The sequence below is a fragment of the Stigmatopora argus genome, chromosome 7 (genome assembly GCF_051989625.1).
Source record: "Stigmatopora argus isolate UIUO_Sarg chromosome 7, RoL_Sarg_1.0, whole genome shotgun sequence".
NCBI classification, from domain to species: Eukaryota; Metazoa; Chordata; class Actinopteri; order Syngnathiformes; family Syngnathidae; genus Stigmatopora; species Stigmatopora argus.
This window is the reverse complement of record NC_135393.1, coordinates 15,314,453-15,338,138: the sequence shown is the minus strand read 5'-3', so window position 1 is coordinate 15,338,138 and position 23,686 is coordinate 15,314,453. Positions and strand designations below refer to the sequence as shown.

Genomic DNA, 23,686 nt, shown 5'->3' with positions numbered 1-23,686 from the left:
AAAATAGCTAAAAAACATTGTTTTAGATCTATACAAAATTGAATATTCAGGGCTTTTAATCCAGTTCTTTTAATCCATTTATAAAAAAAAAAAATCTAAATATTATATCTAAAATAGTCCGGCCCACATGAAATCAAGTTGACGTTAAACCGGCCCGCGAACGAACCCGAGTCCGACACCCTTTGCTCTACAGCGTCACCATGTAAAAAGACCATAAAACATATCTGATGTGAATAAGATTTAGATGTTTATTAATTCTCAGGCAAAAACATATAATAATCCTTTATTGCTCATGACAGTCTGTGGCTTCAAGCTCAAACGTCCTTTTTACACTTCTATTTTATTACCCACGTGATCACTTCCGTGCCGATCAAGTCTATCGCTATCACCTTTAAATGAAGAACTAACACAAAAACACATCGCTTTTATATTTTTTAATATACTGACGTCAAAAGCCGTTCCCTACTCGCTCGTTGTACGTAACGTCACTTCTTCCTGTTACCAAAATTGGAGGTTTTATGGCTGAAAGGTTGAGATCAGAACCCCCCCGTCCCTGCAAACCTGTCCTTGAAAAATCCTAAATGCTTCATTTCTTATTCATGTGATTATTCACGGTTACACTGACATGAGGGAAAACATAGGAGTTATTGCCTTTTTATATTTTTTGCATAACCAAGAAGGGGGGGTTAAAAAGGGGAGTGGCTTATACATGGTCACACAGACTTTTCAAGACAAATGGCATGCGAGACACACCGAACATTTCCTACGATATACACGGGTGAGCACACTTGGACGTCCAACGGAGACAACACTTTTCACGGAGAATGTGGAACACTGTGCAAAAACGGCTCGACGGGAATTGGACACGAACACAAAACGGTAGCTTTAAGAGCACGCACAGATTTGTTTTGACATTTTTTTTTCAAATATGGCTTATCAAGTCATCACATTTTCTAGTTGAAAGAAACGCAGTAGGTCAATAATCATCGATTTGATTGTGTGGCCCAGCTGGAGGCATTTTATAGAGATTGCTTATGTACAATTTAAAGTCAAGTTGTTGCTTCGAGCTCTTCCACCAGGCTTAAAAGTAGCGAGAGAAAAATGAAAGTCGGGTTCGAATTATGTCTACGGCTTTTCCGATCTGTTAACTTGGCGCTCCATACTCACTTTTCCAATTTTAAAATAGTCACCACGCCGCTTTGATGAAGCCAAATTTGAATCATTTACATTGCGAATCTGAGCGCGAGTTTTTGGGATGGAAGCTAGCCGGGTAAGAGCACTCCCTAGCAACCAAATGCGGGCCTTACTTCTTCAACATATCCTGAAGTGGACCTGGCAGGTATTTCATCACTGTGTCCATGATGCTCTCCTCTTCCTCTTCATCCCCGCAGCCGGTGGGCACCGCCTTCTTCGGTCGGGTCAAGCTGCCCGCCGCCGTTTCCTCGGCCGCGGCCGCTGCCTCCGCTTCGGCCTCCTCGCGTTTTTTCAAGCCGTACTAGTGTGCGAAAAAGATGTCAATGGTCACTCAGGGCCGTATAACAGTTGCATGTCAGTACAATTATTAGCACCATTTTACGGTTTACGATTCGTAACTCACTCATCCCGATACTGGCCTAAAAGATGCAATTTTCTGTGTTACCGTATTTTCACGAGTATACAGTGCATCGTAGAACTCTATATCCCAGCAGTCACTGCGCAGTACTTTTTCTACGGGAAAAATAGTAGAGTTGGGGGCTGCTTGCCGTAGTTGTGAGAGCTGTAGAGGATGGTGAACCCTATCGACTGATTTATTTTATTTTATCGTGATAACAATTTTAGTATTGGTCCATATATAAAACGCACTGGATTATAAGGCGCCCTGTCTATTTTGGGGAAAATTGTAGACTTAAGTGCGCCTTATAGTCGTGAAAATACGGTACTTTAGAAAAAACGAAGCAAAATGGACAAAAAGTACATTTTACATCTATTTTATTTCGGGAACTTCATTCGGCATTAAAGTAAACGTGTTTTTGTTTTAAGTTTGAACAACATATGGCTTTAGTGCACGGGTGTCAGACTCGGGTTGGTTCGCAGGCCGCATTAACGTCACCTCGATTTTATGTGGGCCGGACCATTTTAGATATAATATTTAGATTTTTTTAAATAAATGGATTAAAAGAACTGGATTAAAAGACCTGAATATTCAGTTTTTTATAAATCTAAAACAATGTTTATTTTAGCTTTATTATGTATATATTTTTAGATTTTACAAAATGATTTTTTAACTAAAAACACAGAAAAAAATGATTAAAAAATTACAATTATTGATTTAAAAGGGGGTCAAATCAGGAAATTTAATATACATCTATACTCTTCATTTTAATTTGAGCCTAAAACAGAAAGTCGACACTCATGATTTACTTTCCCGGGCCACACAAAATGATGTGGTGGGCCAGATTTGGCCCCCGGGCCACCACTTTGACACATGTGATGTAGATAATCCAATTAGAACTATTGAAGTCAAGTGTGTTTACTCTTGATTTCAGCACACTGCTGCATACTAGTGGACGAGAGTGGAACTGCAGCCACCAGAATCACACGTTAAAATCGTTTCAGACGGATTTTGAATCAGTACGAGAATTAAGAAATATTGCAATATACCGCAGAATCAAATTTGTTCCGTATAAAATCAAAGTTTGCCTCTGCCTTTAAAAGGCGGAGCCTATCGAGGATGTTATGTAGTATTGCAACTGATATCGATAATAGTTTTTTTTATTGTTAGGTTTAGTGAGCACGGCTACAATCCAAGTATTACACCACATGTAATCATATCTAAATCAATTTACATGTGCAATAATGATTGCATACTTTTGTCCTTTCATTTCCACGTAGCAATTCACTGTGTCTTCTCCGATCTATTTGATCATTACAGTCTTGAAAAGTCACAGTTTGCATCAAAGCCATTAAAAATAGCTCCCGAGTTGTTTGTTTCCGTGCCAGGGCTGCTGCAAAAATCCCATGGCAAGAAGCAAAAAAAATCTGGCAGGTGACAGATCGAGCTGTTAGAAGCTCGCATTAAAGTGAGGACACTTTCAAAATGGTGAAAACATTGAATCGAGGACAAACGTCATTTTAGGGTGAGGCGCGTCAAAATGCTGTCACCGATGCGCCGAGGACTTTTGTTGTTTTGCTTTGACGTGATTTGATTTCTTAGCAGGATAAGACATTGCTTGGCAAGGTACCTTATCTCTGATGCCTTGTCTCATGTTTTCTCTCTCGGCCTCCATCTTGGAATATTTGGCCTTCCTCTCCTCCTCCTGCTGCCTCAGCGCCTCCTGCCTTTCCTCCTCTTTCTTTGCCGCATCGGGGTCCTCCTCCTTCTCTTCTCCACCCAGCATCTTGCCCACATCAGGAGGACCTCCTAGAGGGGGGAAGATAAAACCTCAATTAAAAAAAAAAACAGCCCGGAGTCATAGATGCTTCTCAAATGTCAAACTGGGATTAAAATGTCTACGCTTAAAGCTAAATTTAAACAAAAACATTTAAAAAAACACGCAAACTCAAGGTCGAGGGTTCGATCCCAGGTCGGTCCTCGCTGTGTGGAGTGTGCATGTTCTCCCCGGGCTTGTGTGGGTTTGATCCGGGTGCTCCGGTTTCTTCCCACATCCCTAAAAATATGCATGCTAGGCTAATCGTATGCTAAATTGCTCCGAGGTATGAGTGAGAGCGGGAATGGTGGTCTATCCAGCATGTGTTAGGAATGAATTAACTACGCCATTATTCATTGAATTTAAAGCTATTTATTCATTGATAGATACTTCTTGTTTAAAAAATATTCCTCTTCAGACTATTTATTTCCATTTTTAACATTATTTGACATTTCTTTTCATTTGTAATGGCAAAAAAAAAAGAATACTTTTTTTTCTAAAAAAAAGTACTGAAAATGAAAGACAAGAACGAAAAAAGTCAAATTAAGCCGGCAAAGGAACCGTTAACGGTACTCGCACGATTCGCCGAAAGACGTTCATCACACAAAAATGGACAGTTCGCCGAATGGACGTTTCGCCAGGGGGGGGGCGGGGCGAGCGCGCGAATCCCGCGGCGGCGAAACGACCGTCCGGCGAACTGTCCGTCGACCAAACGTCTTTCGCGAACTGTCCGTCGACCAAACGTCCGTTCGGCGAACTGTCCGTCGCCCAAACGTCCGTTCGGCGAACTGTCCGTCGCCCAAACGTCCGTTCAGCGAACTGTCCGGTCGCCCAAACGTCCGTTCGCCGAACTGTCCGGTCGCCCAAACGTCCGTTCAGCGAACTGTCCGTCGCCCAAACGTCTGCCGACCAAACGTCTTTCGGCGAATCGTCCGGTCACGACCATTAACGTGCTTTACACATAAACCGATTTGTTGAAAAGGCGCAAATATGATGACCTCGCAATCTAAAATAACTATTTGTGGCAGCCATGAGCAAATCTCATCCTGGAATAGAATCGGCAACCATACGATAAAAATAGAATCTTTGATGGATGCTTTTTGTAATAAAGAAGACCTTGGAAAAACAAGGTCGATGAAACTCGTCTGGATATTTAGTAAGAAAAAAGGGACGCCATCTTGAAGATGGGAGAATGTGTCCCAAATATTTTCTGAGCTCATCCCGTTAGTGGGATTATCCGGCAAATTGCTGGTTCCCACTAAGAAAAAAAATGGAGGAAGATGAAGTAGCGGAAATATGGAGGAAGAAAGAGGGCAATCAAGCGCAGAAAAGAGCGGAGTAGGACGTTGGGGGCTTTATGTCAGGAAGTCTTGAGGGGCCGGCAGAAGGGGGGCATCCGAGGAGAGGGCCAGAGCGAGGAAGAAAGGCAGAATAATCCTTGAGACGAGCGCTGGCGGCTGCTGAGATTGTTGGTATTTTTACTCATCAGCATAATGAAAAGGAGGTGCGTCACGCGGAAGAGATGGAAGACATTAAGATAAAGATGGAAAGGAAGGGAAAGAAAGGGGGGATTAGCATTTTTCTCTGGGAGACTGGAGACAGATATGTGTATTTTTCAACTCGACGTGTAAATGTGCAAAGTGGATGTCGCGTTTGGAGAGCTTCGGCCTGGGGCGGATTTGAGCCTCGTTATCTGAATGCCGTGTCGGAGACGGCGCCGTCTATCCTTGCAAAATCGTGCATTTGCGTGAGAAAATTGACATATTTGCGGATCATTTGGGGGGTAAGCTATTTTGTATTGTTAGTTGAAAATCCACGCTCTAGCACTTTGCCGTCATTTACTTCACTCCTAGAAAAGAACTTTTACAACAGCATAGTCTATTCGGCAGTTAAGAAGTATAAGGGGATTAAAACTACGTGCTGGAAAGTTAAGGTGTCATTTTTTTTATTATGCTATAATGCACCAGAGTCTGTCTGTCTATATTTTGAAAGTTTGAATTGCATTTTGGGCAGAACATTGGGATATTTAAGGTAATGGACAAAAAGTTTTAGTATGCTACATATTGCGTTTATTTTTTGTTAAGATTTTTTCAACTCAACAGGGTTTCTCTACTTCAAAAAATTGACATGGTTAAGAAAAAAAACCTCATTAAAAAAACAAAACAATCCAAATTTTGTAGCCTAGTGTTATTTGTGTGCGGCTGAGGGGGCGTGGCCAAACACTCATCTGAGCTTATTAGCCTTCATTTAATTAAAGTTACTGTATTCCATTTTTTTTATTTAACTATTCAACATCATAGCATACCGTACTCATTACAAAGACAACATTCTGGAAGAATAGTAATAATTGGGCTCTAAAATGAATGCATAATTTCTCCTCATTGCTTTGTTTAATTTTTTAATGTCTTTAGGCTAAGTTTTTTTTGTCAGGACAGAATTCAAGTTTGTAATTTGGCTTGTAAAAAATACAAATGAGCATTCAAATGACTTAACAGATTGGATAAGAGCTATAAAAAGACAGACGATGACTCAAAAAAAGACATCTAAAATCTGGAAATAGCAATATTATATAGTTTATATAGTATAATGTATGTATGGGGAGGATTAGAAATAATCTATAGTGCATTTCCAGTGTCACTATATGGATATAAATAATGACTCCTTTATTTTAGGTTGTGCACTCACTAGTATTATAAAGCCAAAAAACTTATGGTCTTGATTCATGTGCACATTACAATGTGTTATGAATAATAAGTCTGTTGTGATATGCATTAGAGACAAAACTCCCATGGAAATTGACGTCATATTCGCTCATATTTTTTATGCCGCTACAGCTATTTGCACACGTTTGTAAATGTCGTGACGGCAAACATTTAGGATTACAAGCTTGTGTTTTGGGATTACAATGGAAAGTGATGGCACTTTTGAGCACCTAGCTAAATAAACCTTGATATCTCTGCTGATAACATCAATAATGTATCAACACCGTCGTCGAAGCGGTGACTCACAGTCGGCTTAGCTTCGTTGTCAAATGATTCTCACCATGACTTCAACCATTTGATCACTTCGCATCCCGGAAAGCTCATTAGCACGTTCAAATTGTCTGTGCTTAGCTGTAAAAAAAAACGAAGGGGAAAAAAAATAGAAGAGGATCCGGAGAGACAAAAGACCGAGTTAAAATGAGCCATGAGCTAAGCTCTCGTGTGCCATTTTGCAAGAGATACTGCAAAATTTTGTCAAAGCACTTCTGTAAAGGCAATCATGCGTCACAAGGCCTTTTTTTTTATTTGGCTGGAGCATTTGCCCGTTTATTTGTGGTTGTAAATGTCTATAATGTTGAAGAAATAAAGTTGTCAGGTTATTCTATTAGAATCGCGATGGCAGCTAATTTGAATAATATTTATACGTTTATGTAAAGGCAATGGATCGAAACAACATGTTTAGAGGATTTGGTTTCTGGAAGTCTGTAATAGTGAAATTAGTGGATTTAATGCAGGTTTTTGTTTTGTGAAAGTTCCAAAGTCATCAATGAGAAAGTTAGTTGGACTGACTTTTTTGTACCATTCTAGTGTGAGAGGCTTAAAGCCAATAAATTTCATTGGCGCAAATCTGGCGCTTAAGTTCTTTCCGAGAGGGAAGATAAAAGCTAAAAAAAATTCTGATTTCAAATCCGTTAAAGAGAAAAATAATGACTGCAGTGACACAAAAGTGGGTAAGTAGTTTTAACCTTTTTGGCTCGCCATTGCGTCAAATCACTCGATACAAAAGACTGGAAGGGGCTCAAGGTCAATGTGATGAATTTAAAAAGTTTCAAGGTGATAATCAGAAAAAGTGCAGGGTAGGTCGATCAAGCTATGAAGGTGTGATTATCCAATCATAGCTGAGTGGCACCCGATGCACTCTGAAGCGGCGGACAAACATGTCAAGGTGTCTCGATTTGTTTTCGGTCTAACTTCAAATACAGTCAACGTGTTATAAATACAAATTCTACAGCTGTTTGAGTTCGTCTTTGTTCAAAATACTTTTTTAATGTAAAAGACAGTTGAAGGAACATGTGTCTTTGATGTTCATTTTCTGAACTGAACATACGTATTTGATGTTCATTTTCTGAACTGAACATGTCTTTGATGTTCATTTTCTGGACTGAACATGTGTCTTTGATGTTCATTTTCTGGACCGGACATGTGTCTTTGATGTTCATTTTCTGAACTGAGCATGCATCTTTGAGGTTCATTTTCTGAACTGAGCATGCATCTTTGATGTTCATTTTCTGAACTGAGCATGCATCTTTGATGTTCCTTTCCTGGACTGAACATATGTCTTTGATGTCCATTTCCTGAACTGAACATATGTCTTTGATGTCCATTTCCTGAACTGAACATGTGTCTTTGATGTTCATTGATGCTCATTTGATCTGACCTGGTCATGGGTGGTGCTGGAGCATATCCCAGCTAACTAGGCAGGGGACACCCGAAATCAGTGGCCAGCCAATCACAAGGCACAAGGAGACGAACAAGCAATTATAGCTAGGGGCAATTAAATAGCTGGCATAGAATGCATGCTTTGCCCCTGGAGAAAAGCCACGCAGTCTCGGGAAGAACATGCAAACATCATACAGTGAGGTGTCTTTGACATGTGAATCAGTAGCATTAGAAATGTGGGAATATCCCTTTAAAAGAGGTCGTTAGATTTTACTATTTTGTCAAGGGAACATTGTTTTGAATGAAAGCGATTCATTAAGATCCAAAAATGGATGTTAATTATATTCAGGAGCAATGAAGAATGCACATAGAGGACATAGCAATGTTGCTAAGCTGAGGTTGTTCGTCTTTGCACTCAACTTTTCTGCTTTGAAGAGACTAATTCCCTCCAACCAATGTCTGCCTCATTTAACAGCCTCTTAGTCTGTCACACTAAGTCAAGACGAGTTTGGAAATGCTGACTCAACAACCGAGAACTCGCCATTGGTGGAAATCCAAGCGCAAGGCAAAGGTTCCAGCAAACATGGTCAACCTAATTTGTGTCAATGTCAATTTCAAGTACAGACAGACAAAATAACAGTGTTTTCCTTCAGTGGAAATGAAATGCTCCATTTCAACCGTGTATATATTACTGCTACCTTTAGTGGTTACAAGTTAAAGCTATTTTCCTCTGTGTAATTTGTGATTACCAATTGATTTCACCTGTTGTTGCCTTGTGTCACCCACCTGTTCCTTATTGTTTTTGTCTACTTCTTTCTTTCTATTTAAACCCTTTTATGGATCGCCTGCCAGTAAGTGACATTTTGCTCTTTAGGGAAGTCTTGGGTTCATGTTTTAAAGATTTTGGATCATTTCTTGTCTTGTCAAGCCCTCTCTTTCTATTTGAACCCTTTGTCACCCTTTTTCAAATCGTCTGCCTTTGTTTTTTCTCTAAATAAGATTTATGGTCATTTCTAGTTTATTGGGTCTTTGTTTACCCATTGGAAATGAATAGGGGTGTTTTTGTCTTCCGTTTTTTGGCCAAAGTTGTATTGTGTACGCCTTCTTTTTTTGTGTGAATTGGATAAAAGTATCATATGTGATACATTTTAAACATTTTAAATGTTTCTCCATTGGCATTTTTTCATCCAAAAAGTAATAAAATGAACGTAACGTAAAGGGTAGAATTAGAAGAGCCGAAAACGTAAGTTTCCAAGAGGGAAGGGGATTTGAAGAAAAAACTGAATATTATATGTGGGAAGCTTTGCAATGAAGCCTTTTGTTCTCCAACACGTTTTTTTTTTTTTTTTTACAACAAGGGCAAAGCCTTAAGTCAAGAGATTTTTGCATTTCACACTATTGTATTAAACCATTTCAATGGCAATTGAAATGAGTGATTACAGTAGAATAAATTTAAAAAGAGAACCCTGGATCAAAATAACTTTGTAGCAATAACAAAAAGTTCCATGTTTAACACATCACATTAGCATGAAGCCTTACATTAAATCCACACTTGATACAGTTAAATTGCTACCTCTAATATCGACTGTACCACTTTAGAGTGCTGCATTTTGAACTTGAGCAGGTTGTTTCTATTTCAATGAATTACTCTGGGACAAATTCTTTGGAAACCTAAACAAATTGGATCAGCATTTCAAATTGGATGGTGTTCATCCTTGCATTGACAAACCAGTCAATACATGCAAGGTTATTTTGACCACTGATAGCATATAGCGTGGCTGCTGTATAGCGAGATGAGGCGGCACCGGCACCCTCGGAATTCCAATGAGCAGTGGGAGCATTTTTTTTTTTCAATCTCCCCATCCTCACTGTAACCCAAAGACACCTCGCTAACCTGCGCAACATGTGCAGCAGCTGAATTACATCCCTTGGTGTCACTTTTTTCTGTTTAAAATGTAATTTTCTCCATTATCACTGAAATAAGTTCTCCATTTAAATACATATATTATACAATGAGTACCTGAAGGTAGGTTGTACTAACTGTTGCCTTTCCCTTTGAAATAATATCGACTGATTAAATTTAGATGTCTAAAATAATAGCATACGTGTCAACCTCGGCCAATTCTTCTCCTTATTAATGATTGGAATTCTGAACCTTAAGTGATCAAAAAAAATGTGACACATTTACCCACATAGGGCGCACTTAAAAGTCTCAAATTTTCTCCAAAGTGAACGGGGCGCCCAATCAGTCGGTGCGCCTTTTGTATGCACTAAATTCAAGATTCTGTAGATGACGCTGACAGCTTGACAGTCATGGTACATTGCTTGCTGACGTGCTATTTTTAAATAGTGAACAGGCGGATGTGTGAAAGGCAAATGCGCATACGCAATATTAGCAGCCGACGATGATGTTTTCGTCTGCTACCAGTGACCGAGACAATCAGGATTAGAGCCAAAATGGGTGAAACAAGATCGCTTTTACAAAAAAAAGGACCAAAAATCCCTTCCAAAAGTTGTTATACGGCGTACAGAATTTGAAATGATCAAAAAAACATATAAAATACAGGAAAAATGTATACGTTGACAGGTATGTAATAGCAGAGATATACAAAGTTCGTATGTTTGGAGGAAGGAGTCTGAACTCATCCGAAAACATGTCCATTTTACGACTAAAAATCAGATTTAATATCTCGTCTTCTGATCGATTGTTCGTGAGTGGCAATCTTGTTTGAGTGCAGCGTTTGCCCGGTAGTGTCGTTTGGTGCAGGATGGATGAAGCGTCCCCCCCATTCCCATAGAAGTGCGTGAGCTAGTCGCGTTCTGCTTGTGCTCAGCATCCCGTTTACATCCTCAACACTGCAGTGCTGTTAAATCAAGCCATCGCGTGGCAGCCAACTCACCTCCCATTGCAGCTTTCATTACAAAATTCATGATGAAGCAGTTCTTGTGTTCCCTTCCTTTACCCGGTCACGTTATCGGGGACGGATGGACCTGCAGCCGGGGGACAAAAGCACTTTCAGCCAAGACTTTATGTCATTCAATCCACCGGGTGTCACGCAAGAGTTAGACGGGACTAGCCTGAGCCGTAAAAAAAAAGAGGGGAAATGACCTCCGGTTAGGACAAAGTGAAAATGACAAAGTGCCAGAGTTTATTTTTCTTCATAATTGCTATGTTTTCTGAATGGAAAATCAAAATAGTTTGACCCTCCATTTATTTTGCCTTTTTTTCTAGATTTGCCTGCCCTTGATTTACAACCCCAATCCATCTTGCGTCGATTTTTGCTGACACTACAACCCGTGATGTATCTACGTGGAGATAAAAAGCACCGGCGGCGGAAATGAAAGCGCAAAAAAAGAGGGTCAAGGTGAGCCAGAAAAACCGTGTTATGTGTCAGAAAGATGACCTTTCTCGTCTCCTAATCGTGTTCTCGATCTTAAAAGTGCCACACAGATTCGTTGTATTTCTTCTGTTGAGGTTTCATTTAAAAAAAATCACCTTGTTTGAAAGTTCCGGTGGTTTTACAACAAAATGGTCAATGTAGCGTAAAATGGAATTTTTTAAATCCATGTCATAGTTCAAAAAGGCACTTTGACGACACCTTTCAGCTTTGCGGCATTGTAAAACTTGCACTTCTTACACTTGGAGTGCTTGAATCTGCAGCAGCCTCTTAAAATCACTTGCCTCCTCAATAACATCGTCTGCTGCAGCGTCAATTTCTCCTCACGTGAACCCCCCGGAACCCACGTTTCACTCGAAGCAAATCCTACGATTTGGCTACTCGGCCAGCGATCGGCAAAATCTGGCAAGTGCGCCAACACGTCGCCCCCATCCTGTCCCGCGCGGTCATCCTTTACCTTGATTTGGATCCTCGTCCGAGTCTTTCTCAGCCCAAATTAGGAAGGGGGGAGGGGGGCGCCGCTGGTCTACAATCAGTCTTGTTTCTTCCTCTCGAGCGGAGGCACGAAATACACAAGTTGTTGTTGTCTTTTTTTAATAAAAAAAACGGTAGATCGAGCTTCTCAGTTTGCAGACATGCCGGTTGTGTCAGAGTCGGGCTGCAGCGGAGGAGGAGGAAAGAGGAGGGAGGAGGAGGGTGAGGAGAGGAGAGGGATCCTGCAGGACCAGATGAGAGCATACAGAGAGGGGATGGGTTGGGAGTGAGTCAAGGGGGAGGGGGACAACGCATGAGCGTAATAGCTTCGTTTGAAGAGACGCTTTCATTGCCGTATAGTAGTAGTGGCCAAAGATTAGACCCATACAATTTCTTCTGTAGACTGTATGTACAATCTTGGAAAAAATGTCTCCCAGGGGTAATAAGATTTTTTTTCTTTAGCACCAAACATGATTTTTAACATCAATTAGTAAACATATAGTAGAAGACAAGAACTAACTGTTCTATTCACAGTTAATCAGCAGCACCTTCACATTCCCTTTAAGTTTTTAATTGCCCTTATGGTGCTTTTGATGAGATTTCCAAGACTAAGGATGTAGGTAATCCAATTAGAACTATTGAAGTTAAATTCCAAATGATACAATATTGTCAATAAAGCCATGAAGCATGTTTGCCTTGCAAAAGAACTAACTGTTCTATTCACAGTTAATCAGCAGCACCTTCACATTCCCTTTAAATTTTTAATTGCCCTTATGGTGTTTTGATGAGATTCCCAAGACTGTAAGGATGTAGGTAATCCATTTAGAACTATCGAAATTCAAAATGATAAAATATGAGAATGTTATCAATAAAGCCATGAAGCATGTTTGCCTTGCAAAAGAACTAACTGTTCTATTCACAGTTAATCAGCAGCACCTTCACATTCCCTTTAAATTTTTAATTGCCCTTATGGTGCTTTTAATGAGATTTCTAAGACTGTAAGGATGTAGGTAATCCAATTAGAACTATTGAAGTCAAATTCAAAATGATAAAATATCAATAAAGCCATGAAGCATGTTTGCCTTGCAAAAGAACTAACTGTTCTATTTACAGTTAATCAGCAGCACCTTCACATTCCCTTTAAATTTTTAATTGCCCTTATTGTGCTTTTGTTGAGATTTCCAAGACTGTAAGGATGTAGGTAATCCAATTTGAACTATTGAAGTCCAATTCAAAATGATAAAAATATGAGAATATTATCAATAAAGCCACAAATACCTTTTTTATTCAGAAAAAAATTACTTCTGAGCAAGATTCTTCCACTACAGGGAAAATTATCATCAACACATGCATTTAACAGCAGATTTTGGTGTAATCTTCTCAAAATATATTTATTTTATATCTCTTTTCTGGATGTTAGCCTCATCACGGACCAATGGAGGAACTACTGGCATTAGCTAAATATTTGCCCAGGCAGCAGAAAGGGAGTTGCAAAGATTATATTACAACAGCTTCATTGGCTACCTGGAGACAACTTATTCAACTTTAGCTGCTAATTTGGGCTCAGCAAACTCTAGAAGGAAATCGTCTATTGGGAGCTTTAATGACTCGACCTGACTTTTGGCTGTGTGGAGCATATCGTCAACTTAAATGCCTATCAGCGAGCTTAGCATTCAATGGAAATAAATGACTCTTTTAAAATGATGTTCCTAATGAGACCAAACAATCGCCTACAAATATTGAAGAGTCATGTGAAGTGTCATTTGTGTGTGTTTGTTGTTTCAAACACAATCTGTCAAATGCAATGGGGGCCAAATGTAATGTTTATATTTGACCCCCTCTTCTATTAATCCATCAAGTTCATAGAGCAATATTGCCTTAAGAATGATAAAAGCGCCAAGTTCTTCTCGTTCACGATTGGCTAAACAAGTGCAATTTAGTTGTATTTAACTTTGTTTATAGAGGTTGTTAGAATTATTATGGAATATTCTATATGTGGTTTTAAGAAACTTTTATACATTTGGGCAATGAATAAAATTCAAAGGGTGGCCCGTTGGAAGAGTGGTTAGCATGTCAACCAATCACTCAATCCTTTGTGGGTTCTGACCTTCTTGTGTGGAGTTTGCGTGCGGCGTTCGCGGGTTTTCTCAGGGTACAGTGATTTCCCCCAAAACACGCATGCTATAAACTGGTTAAACCCTCTAAATCAAGGGTGTCAGACTAGGGTTGGTTCGCGGGCCGCGTTAACGTCAACTCGATTTCATGTGGGCCGGACCATTTTAGATACTATAATATTTAGATTTTTTCTTTATAAATGGAATAAAAGAACTGGATTAAAAGCCCTGAATATTCAGTTTTTTATAGATCTAAAACAATGTTTATTTTAGCTTTTTTTTAAATAGATTTTTAGATTTTACAAAATGATTTTTGAACTAAAAACACAGAAAAAATGGATTAAAAAAATACAATTATTGATTTAAAAGGGGGGAAATCAAGAAATTCAATATACATCTATACTCTGCATTTTAATTTGATCCTAAAACAGAAAGTCGGCACAAAATGATGCGGCGGGCCAGATTTGGCCCCCGGGCCTCCACTTTGACACATGTGCTCTAAATTGTCCCTAGATATATAAACAATTGGTTAGGACATGCTCCAGCACCCCCTAAAAAATCAGATTCAACTTGTCATTGACATTGTTTTTCTACATTCATATTCAACTTTGGAACCGTGATCTGTAATATAACTAAAAATGAAATAAAACCATTGTTGTATATTTAATGAACTCCGAGGCCTTTACATCCAACTGCAATAATAAACAATATAATTTAACTTTTTACTTTAGACTTTGACTTAAAATGAATACATATCCTTTTTTTATACCCCAAAATAATCCAACCCGATACCATTTCCCTCCATTGCGCTGCTCAGCCATGTGCCTTGCGGCCATACGGCACCATTTTAAGGAATTCCACTTTAAAGACCCAAAAGAAGCTGTCCTACCTAAATTATAAATAAAAAGTACAAGTGTTTCCCCTCGTTTTTTTTGGCTCATTGTGTTTGCCATTTACCAGGCCCCCCTCAAAATAGCCCGCCCCAGCAAATGCTCCAAGCGTCCTTGCCTTTCGCCCCGCGGTTACATTGGCAAACTCGATAGGAATGGACGCGGAGAGGACCATGGGGGAGTTCAAACTGCCACATCTCGCATCAATTAATCAAGACGCAGGAGACTGTGTCCAGTCAAGCCAATGTGGCACCAACACATCCATCACCTTGTTTATAGCCTGGAAATTCTGGGAGACAACTGCAGCAGGCAGTACGTAAAAGGGACACACTCCCGCAGAAACTCACCACGCACGTGTGTCACAAACCCACAATTTACAAGCTTTCGGTTTGAGGTCAAAGATATCAATTCACTGTAATGTTTTCAGATGGAGCATTAGACATTTTCTATGTTGGACCTCCGTACGCCACACTTATTCTTTGACAGGCATATTCAAAGTAGGCCACGCACTTGGATTACACATTGAAAATGAATTCAACCAAGTCGGAATATTGTATTTTCAAGGCAGAATAGTGAATGTGTGAAAGTGGAGAGGGCGAGGAATGAGAGTAAAAGGCCATTTAAATCAACTTCAGCCATTTTCCGAGGGAAATATAAACAGCAGAGTTCCACAGGGACGGGCTGCCATTCAAAAAAGGTCAGAATTAACATAGCGCGGCTGTCACACAAACAACAGTGGTGCTGGTTTTAACGCTTCTAAAAATAATCCTATACTGTAGCAGTGCTGCAAGCATGTAAATCAACCATCGTAGACTTTTAGAGCCGGGAAAGAAAATCACAACCCAATGGTGCATACTGCTGATTTTTATGTCCTGACATTAAAGTGTAGAGTGAAGTGGAAGTCCATCTTGGCCACGTTTTTGATTGTTTTTACAAATTTACTTACATTAAAATGTGGGATGGAAGTGAAATACATACTCAATAGGGTTTGGGTCTGATTATGGGCTTGACTATTGTATAGTGCTTCACTTTTTGGTGTAGTCCAAGGGTGTCAGACTCGGGTTGGTTCACGGACCGATTTAACGTCAACTTGATTTCATGTGGGCCGGACCATTTTAGATATAATATTTAGATTTTTTTTTATATAAATGGATTAAAAGAACTGGATTAAAAGCCCTGAATATTCAGTTTTTATATAGATCTAAAACAATGTTTATTTTAGCTTTTTTTAAATATATTTTTAGATTTTACAAAATGATTTTTGAACTAAAAGCACAGAAAAAATGGATTAAAAAATTACAATTATTGATTTAAAAGGGGGAAAATCAGGAAATTTAATATACATCTATACTCTTCATTTTAATTTGATCCTAAAACAGAAAGTCGGCACTCATGATTTATTTTCCCAGGCCACACAAAATGAGGCGGCGGGCCAGATTTGGCCCCCGGGCCGCCACTTTGCCACATGTGATGTAATCTATTAATATTACTGATTTTATAGGAACTCTGATTTAATGTCTGATGTCAAAAACATGCATGCTAGGCTAGCTATTTGAACATAGTAAATTGCTATGAATGTGAATGGTTGTCTTTTCTCTCCTTGTGTACTGCAATGGGCTGGCAATCACCACATAGTTAGCTGGGATAGGTTCCAGCACCCTTGCGATCGTTTGTGAGGAATGGATTTTGTTCCAACTCATGATGTTCATTTGAAACACCAAAGAACATATATCTTGCATTTGGTTCATTTGGATTGAAGATGTCCTTTTGTGCATCCTACCTTCTCATGCTCACATGCTGTTCTGATATCTTAGTGTAAAGATGCAGTTCAGTACCATGGCAGCAGCATCGTATCATGGGACGGCATTCTAATTTTGTGATTTAGAGCCATTCCCCCCTGCAGCATTATGTAAAAAGGCATCCGTTAGTGTTTCTGCACCAGTAGATGCTCAGAGAAAGCCTTTTCAAATCCTGGCAGCATCCTTTTTTCATGCCCAGATACCAAAATATCCGACCTAAAAAAAGGAAAAAAAAGAAAACGTGATGAGGATTATGGATTTCAAACCATTCTCGAGCAGTTGCTATGTCATTGATAGCTGTACTGGCCACTGTAATGGGAAAGTGGTCAATAAAAATTGCTTAGGGACAGCCATTGTTTCTCTGGGTGTTGACAGCTGACTATTGTGTCCTTCATATGAACTCAGTCTGCACCTGAGTGACTGCATTGGAGCCCAATGTGAAGTTAATTCATCCCTGACCTGAAAACCTCATTTGCGCTAATAAAATACATTGCACCAGATCCCAAACCATCGTTTTCCAAGTTACTGTCAACGGAAATGCATGTTTGCTATGCGCCAATTTGCTGTTTATGGCGTAACGGGACGTTAATCCAAATATGTCAGCCAGTTCACATAAATAAGGTGCATAAAAATGACAATGTTCTTTGCGAGATAAACTGGAGTGAATTCAATTTGGAATTAGTTGGTACCGTATTTTCACGACTATAAGGCACACATGAAAGTCTTAAATTTTCTCCAAAGTAGACAGGTCGCCTTATAATCCAGTGCGCCTTATATATGGACCAATACTAAAATTGTTATCACGATAAAATAAAATAAATCAGTCGATAGGGTACACCATCCTCTACAGCTCTCACAACTACGGCAAGCAGCCCCCGACTGTACCATTTTCCCCGTAGAAAAAGTACTGCGCAGTGACTGCTGGGATATGTAGTTCTTTTGACAATACACCCAATGGATTGTGGCCTGTATACATCGACATCAACACAGCTTTACGAAGCATGGAAAGCAGCGTTGGAAAAGTTACGCTAGCTACTGGCTAGCTACTATTTGCGAATGGATTGTGGCCTGGCCATCGACATCAACACAGCTTTACGAAGCATGGAAGACTGCGTTGGAATAGTTACGCTAGCTACTAGCTAGATACTATTTGCGAATGGATTGTGGCCGCCTGGACGAACGTATAAAAGTCAGCGTTTTTGATGACTCATTTGGACAATTGTTCAATTCGGACACAGAAAATGAGGACTTTGATGGATTTGTGGGTGATGATGACGTGAGTACATTGTAAAATGGCTAAATAAAGTCCAACCGAACTCAGCTTTGCTTCCGTTGCCTTTTTAAAAACGTGTTTTTAGCATGTGTCCGTATGTTTAAGCTGGTGTATGTTTTGCCATGCCTGGCTGCGTCTATAAAAACGGTGCGTCCTTTGTGTGTGTAAAATACAGAAATAGCACTCGTTACTGACACTGCGGCTAAAAATACGATGCGCCGTATAGTCGTGAAAATACGGTAATTCCAAAAACAAATTGGGGGGGTGCTCGTGTTAGCATATTAATTCTGCACGGTGACCTCTGTGAGGTTGTTTTAGGAAGTCAGAGGGGAGGAGTGATTTAGCGTTTGCATTAGTCTGCTGTCCGTCAACCGTGCAGCACTTTTGGGTCTCTGGAGAGGCGGAGAAGAAAGACGGAGGGGGAGGGGGCTGGGGAATTGAAGGTAATGGTATGTGTGTGTGTTGGTGTCCATCAGCCTGCAAGGGAGGCCCTCAGAGGTCCCGTGCAGTGAGCGCTGCTGCTGCTGTGCTGCAATGCGTAAAGGCAGCCCTTCATGCGGAGAAGCGACCGGCTGACTTGTCTGAGATTCATGCAATACAATTCTGTTTATGTCCTCATTTATAGACTCAGCATTTTTTGACAGTTGACTCCGCGGGGCAAAATTCTACCGTGCTAACTGGGTCTCTATTTTAGCCCTTTCGTGCAGCAATTATGACTCTTTACTTTGCTTGTTTTTTTTCTTCTTCTATCCTTGCAGGGCCATTATTTAACTCTTGGGCTGCCATTGACGGGGATTGGAGTCCAATCCAGTTTGACTGGGAGGGACGAATGATGGTGGTATACTGGAAGTTGAACATTCGTGGCCAGTCCTCCCAGTTTCTGCAGGAAAATTGTTGATGTCTGCCTCCGTCCAGGCTATGAAGTGAGTTAAATGCTCGTTAATGAAAAAAAATAGTTTAGGTCACTACTTGGGGGTTTGTTTTCAGTTGTAATAATAATTAATATTTTATTATAATTGATCCATTTCATTTAAAATTGGCCAAAAATAGCTGTCTGTGACCAATAGACTCATGCTGTACAGAAAATTGAATCTGCCAATGAATAATTCTTTTGAAGTTATGAATTAATGTGTTGCCGGCAGAACTACTATCGTGCGTACGAATATAAGATAACTACTATTATATGATAACTATGCATAAGTCCTACGAACTTAAAATGAGTCGTTCAAATGCATCAAGGGCACATGTGTCAAAGTGGCGGCCCGGGGGCCAAATCTGGCCCGCCGCATCATTTTGTGTGGCCCGGGAAAGTAAATCATGAGTGCCGACTTTCTGTTTTAGGATCAAATTAAAATGAAGAGTATAGATGTATATTAAACTTCCTGATTTTCCCCCTTTCAAATCAATAATTGTAATTTTTTAATCATTTTTTTCTGTGTTTTTAGTTCAAAAAACATTTTGTAAAATTTAAAAATATATTTAAAAAAAGCTAAAATAAACAATGTTTTAGATCTATAAAAAATGAATATTCAGGGCTTTTAATCCAGTTCTTTTAATCCATTTATAAAAAAAATATCTAAATATTATATCTAAAATGGTCCGGCCCACGTGAAATCAAGTTGACGTTAAAGCGGCCCGCGAACCAACCAGAGTCTGACACCCTTGATTCTAGGGGAAATAGTACATTTAATTTTCATACCTGTTTTTTTAGTGGTTTCATATGTTCCACGCAATTTATAAAACTGCCATTGAGAGAAAATTTGGAATTATGCTTTTAGGCGTTCCTCCAATTTATCTGACAAAACACTGGGGTCATCTAATTTACATAAAAAGCTTCTCGCTTTGATCCAGCAATTAACCCGTGCCCACGGTCAGAGACAGGAGGTTCTCACCAGGGCGTGGCACCAAAGATAACCAGATTGTGATGTCAAAAGATCACTTCCTGCCTGAATGATCCGCAGCATGTTGAAGGAGTGGCAAAAGGAAACGGCTCAGTATGAAAACTGGAAACACTCCATGGCCTAGACGTCAAACATGAAGTAAACAAGGGTGGTACTGCAGGGTGCCGTAGCATTTACTTGGATAAATATTCATTGTATTTGCACGTATGCTGTGACCTAAGTGACACCTTTCAAAATAATGTCTTTGCTCCACCCTCAGTTATGACAGCAAAGCTTTTTGCTGCTACTTTTCTGCCAATTTCGCTGGCATGTTCGTGTTTGATTCCCCAAAAAGAAATGGGAATAATAAAGCGCCGCAGACCCCATCTCACTTCAAGTACACTTGGACGGCAGCCAGAGTAGGAAGCGTGGTGCCACGGAAAGAAAGTCTGTGCGGTAGTACTGTCACGGAGTAATGCAGGGGGAGAGAGAAGAGCGTGACAGGACGGTGCAGGCGTTCCATTCACACCCACTGCGCAGTTTCACAGGAGCAGGAACAAAGTATTCGGGGGGTGTAGACATGTGCAATTCTTGCAGGTTTTGCAAGATTTTCTATATCACCAGGTCAGGTATGTTAGATACTATATCATTTTGGCCATGTGAAAGGGACCTTTCAGTGCAATTTTTTTTTTTGAAATTGCACCAATATTTAGAGAAAAAAAAATACTAGAAATTAGTTTTTGGGGGTGAAAAATAGACCACCTATGTGGTTTTCTTAGATAAATTTTTACTTTTTTCCTTTGTTTTTTCCCCTCTTGTTTTAAATACTTATGTATTTGATAATGAAAAAAGAAATATTTAGTTTTTTTCTTACACTAAATTCTTGAAAAAATCTAATATTCACAATAAAGCGTTTTTTAATATAAATTGCACCAATATGAAGAGCAAAAAAATACTAGAAATTACTTTTTTTGGGTGAAAAATAGACCACCTATGTGGTTTTCTTAGATAATGTTTACTTTTTTCCTTTTTTTTTCCCTCATGTTTTAAATACTTATTTGATAATGAAAAAAGAAATATTTAGATTTTCTTGAAGCTAAATTCTTGAAAAAATTGAATATTCACTATAAAGCGTTGTTTTATATAAATTGCACCAATATGAAGAGCAAAAAAAACTAGAAATTAGTTTTTTTTTGTGGAAAATAGACCACCTATGTGGTTTTCGTAGGTACATTTTTACCTTATTTTTTTCCTCATGTTTTAAATACTTATTTACTAATGAAAAAAGAAATATTTAGTTTTTTCTTGTAAATTCTAAATAAAAATGAAACTACATTATTAAAAAAAAAATCGAATATTCACTATAAAGTGGTTCAGAAAAAAAGATATTGACTCAACATGTAAATATTAAAATAGCTGTCAACATATTTGCTAATTTATTAATTGTCCATGATTCAATTAATCAATGGTGGCACCCCTAATCTATAGTGAAGATTAGTCAATATTGCACCCCCCCCCCAAAAAAAAATATGCCTCTTTAGATTCCTCCTTGGCTTTAAGAGTCAAAAAGGCATGAAGGATACTTCTCACACTGCCCGACATTACTCCAGATGACGCAGCAATCCATGACAAAACAAACACTACGAGCAGCCCTGATTGGCCGAAGACCAAAGCGCCGCTTCACCCCGAGAAGACAGCTTGTACTGAGAGCAGTTTCCCCACAGAGTGCCACCCTTGACAGACCACACGTGTCCAAACAGATGCCCCCTTTGAGCTCCAAAGGGCGGGGGTGTCTTTTAGTCACATGCGCTGCACTGCAACCAGCTTTTTGTTGCAAATAACCACGATGAAATAAACACAATTTAGCCGTCTTCTATCTCCCTATTCATTTCATCTACTTCATAGTGTTTTCTCGCGGTGCCCTAGATCAATAAGTCAATGATGTTCAATAGGTCGGTGTCATAGTGTGTGGTTGAGCCAATTTCACACATCCACACACACACATTACTGCTGTTTTCTTATATGCGCATATGTAGTCCGTCTATCTCTACAGTAATAAAAGATTGCGCTGACAAGGTTTCTTACAGTAACCACCAATGACTCATGTCCATTGAGAGAGGGAGGGAGATTGTGTGTGTGTGTGTGTTGTGTGTGTGTGTGATAGATTGTAAGCCTGCCTCCAGAGAGTAAGGGGGAGGGAAAAAGTGAGGGAGTAATGTGAAGCATTAGTTTCCCACTCATATTTGAGAGCCATCTTCCTATATCAAGGCATCCTATACCAAAGAAATACTGCAGCATGATAAAACGTAATCTTATTATGCACTTGTTAACAAATCAATAAACTGAGGAGGCACAAGGAGGATAGAGATGTTGATTTTTGAGGAAAAATAAATCACTGACACGAGGCCTGAAGCTTGGAGTGAAAATTGGGTTTACTTATGAATTTTTGGGAATTCATAGCCAGTCCTCACAGATTAAATGAATTGGATGTCTGTTATTGTCAACAGCATCCAATGAGTTCGTGTATTGCTCGTAGAATGTAGCGTTTAAAAATAAATGCTTCCTGAAAAGTGGAAAAATGTATGCCTACAATCAAGTTTTGCTTAAAATAAATTCTCGCTGCATTATAATTTGAACACCAAACCCGAGAAACTATCCATACATCTTTCATGAAGAGCCGAGTGGGTTCATAACAACCATTTTCCATTTGGACCCAATCTGAACTCTACTTTTAACATATGCACCAGCAATCTAGCCCACAGCAAAATCTACTTTCTTCTGGAGGACTACGAATAAGTAGTTATTGATTTATGTGTACTTCCAGGTCCTTTTGCATGCAAAGTGCTGATGGGGAGCTTTTTCAATTCAGCAGAGATCTGTGAATACATTACGGTATATGGACACTCCGAGAGGAGCCATGCATATTTGATGATTTTCAAAAGGTAAGCTAAGAGTGCTAGGTTAGGATGTGCCACTGCTGTTATGCCTGCAAAAATCTTTATTTTAGTATGATTTAGCAAAATGTGGTAGTTATGCATCATCCAGGACACTTCTTTGCGAGGTCCCCTCAGATTTGTGACATTTTATTACTCATAAATGTCTAGTTGTACATTCTTCTCATGAACGTAGATGTTTTTTTTAAAAATGTATGTGTAGAAAAGGCTAACACAACCCCTCCCTGTTTTTCATTTGACTTTGCAGATATGATGTGTGCCCTTGAGGGAGACCTTGCTGTGCAATGCAGTCATTATGACTGGAGCAAGAACAAGACTGTGGCTGCACCACTGCCTCCCTCTGGACAATACTAAAATTGCATAAACCTATTGGAAATGCTGCAACTAGAGTGGGAAGCAGTGGCATCATAGTTTTGAGGGAATTCCTCCAAATGCTAATGGCATGAGCATAGCTCATAGTTTTGGGGGAAATCTTTAAAAAGCTCAATCAACAGGTTAATTATTATACTTTTTTCCTCGATAGCCCCACCAAAATATTAAAAAGAGAAATATATGATGTCAGAGTTACCATAATACTGATTACAGTCACGGGTCATGACCTGTCCAAGTACCCCATGGACATAAATATACATTAATTTTGCAGTCTGCGTCCATTCAAAAGTTGTTCATTATTTTTACACCCAAAACGAATACAATATTTTAAGGGATCCTAGACTACCAGGAAACTATTTTTTCTTATGTCCTGCATTGCAGTAAACAAGGTACTACTACCATCAGCAGGTGTGGTGTTCCAGATAGTCATATTTTCCCTCACTTAATGCAGTTTAAAAAAAAATCAAATAGACAGGATATATTTGAGTTAATAATTTGGATGTGCTTATTTAATTTCAGTAGCAATAATTTTAATGTATATTAAAGACAACAGTAATGTAGAAATAGCCTAAATATTGAGATTGGTTTACAAAGTTGTCTTTTATACACTTTTTAATAGCTAAACTTCTCATCTACCTGCACTAAGATCCTGTCTTTTTACTGTAAAATCAAGGAGAGAGATACATGCACACCTCAATTCACAG

The 23,686-nt window shown here is 39.3% G+C and overlaps 2 protein-coding genes across 2 annotated transcripts in view; one reads left to right on the top strand and one right to left on the bottom strand.

Annotated features, from left to right (window-relative positions):
- tmod1 (tropomodulin 1) overlaps positions 1 to 23,004 on the top strand; it is a 41,489-nt gene extending 18,485 nt beyond the window's left edge. The window contains exons 12-15 of the transcript XR_013300884.1: positions 11,061 to 11,193; positions 18,535 to 18,699; positions 22,481 to 22,598; positions 22,858 to 23,004. The gene's annotated coding sequence lies outside the window, so the exon portion shown is untranslated. The remainder of the gene's footprint in view (positions 1 to 11,060; positions 11,194 to 18,534; positions 18,700 to 22,480; positions 22,599 to 22,857) is intronic.
- cplx2a (complexin 2a) lies at positions 226 to 11,951 on the bottom strand. Its single transcript, XM_077604584.1, has 4 exons — positions 11,684 to 11,951; positions 10,729 to 10,819; positions 3,222 to 3,400; positions 226 to 1,495 (listed from the first exon to the last, which is right to left on the bottom strand). The coding sequence occupies exons 2-4, from the start codon at positions 10,757 to 10,759 to the stop codon at positions 1,304 to 1,306; spliced, it is 402 nt and encodes a 133-aa protein (XP_077460710.1). The 5' UTR covers positions 10,760 to 10,819; positions 11,684 to 11,951; the 3' UTR covers positions 226 to 1,303.
- Positions 23,005 to 23,686: the final 682 nt, after the last annotated feature.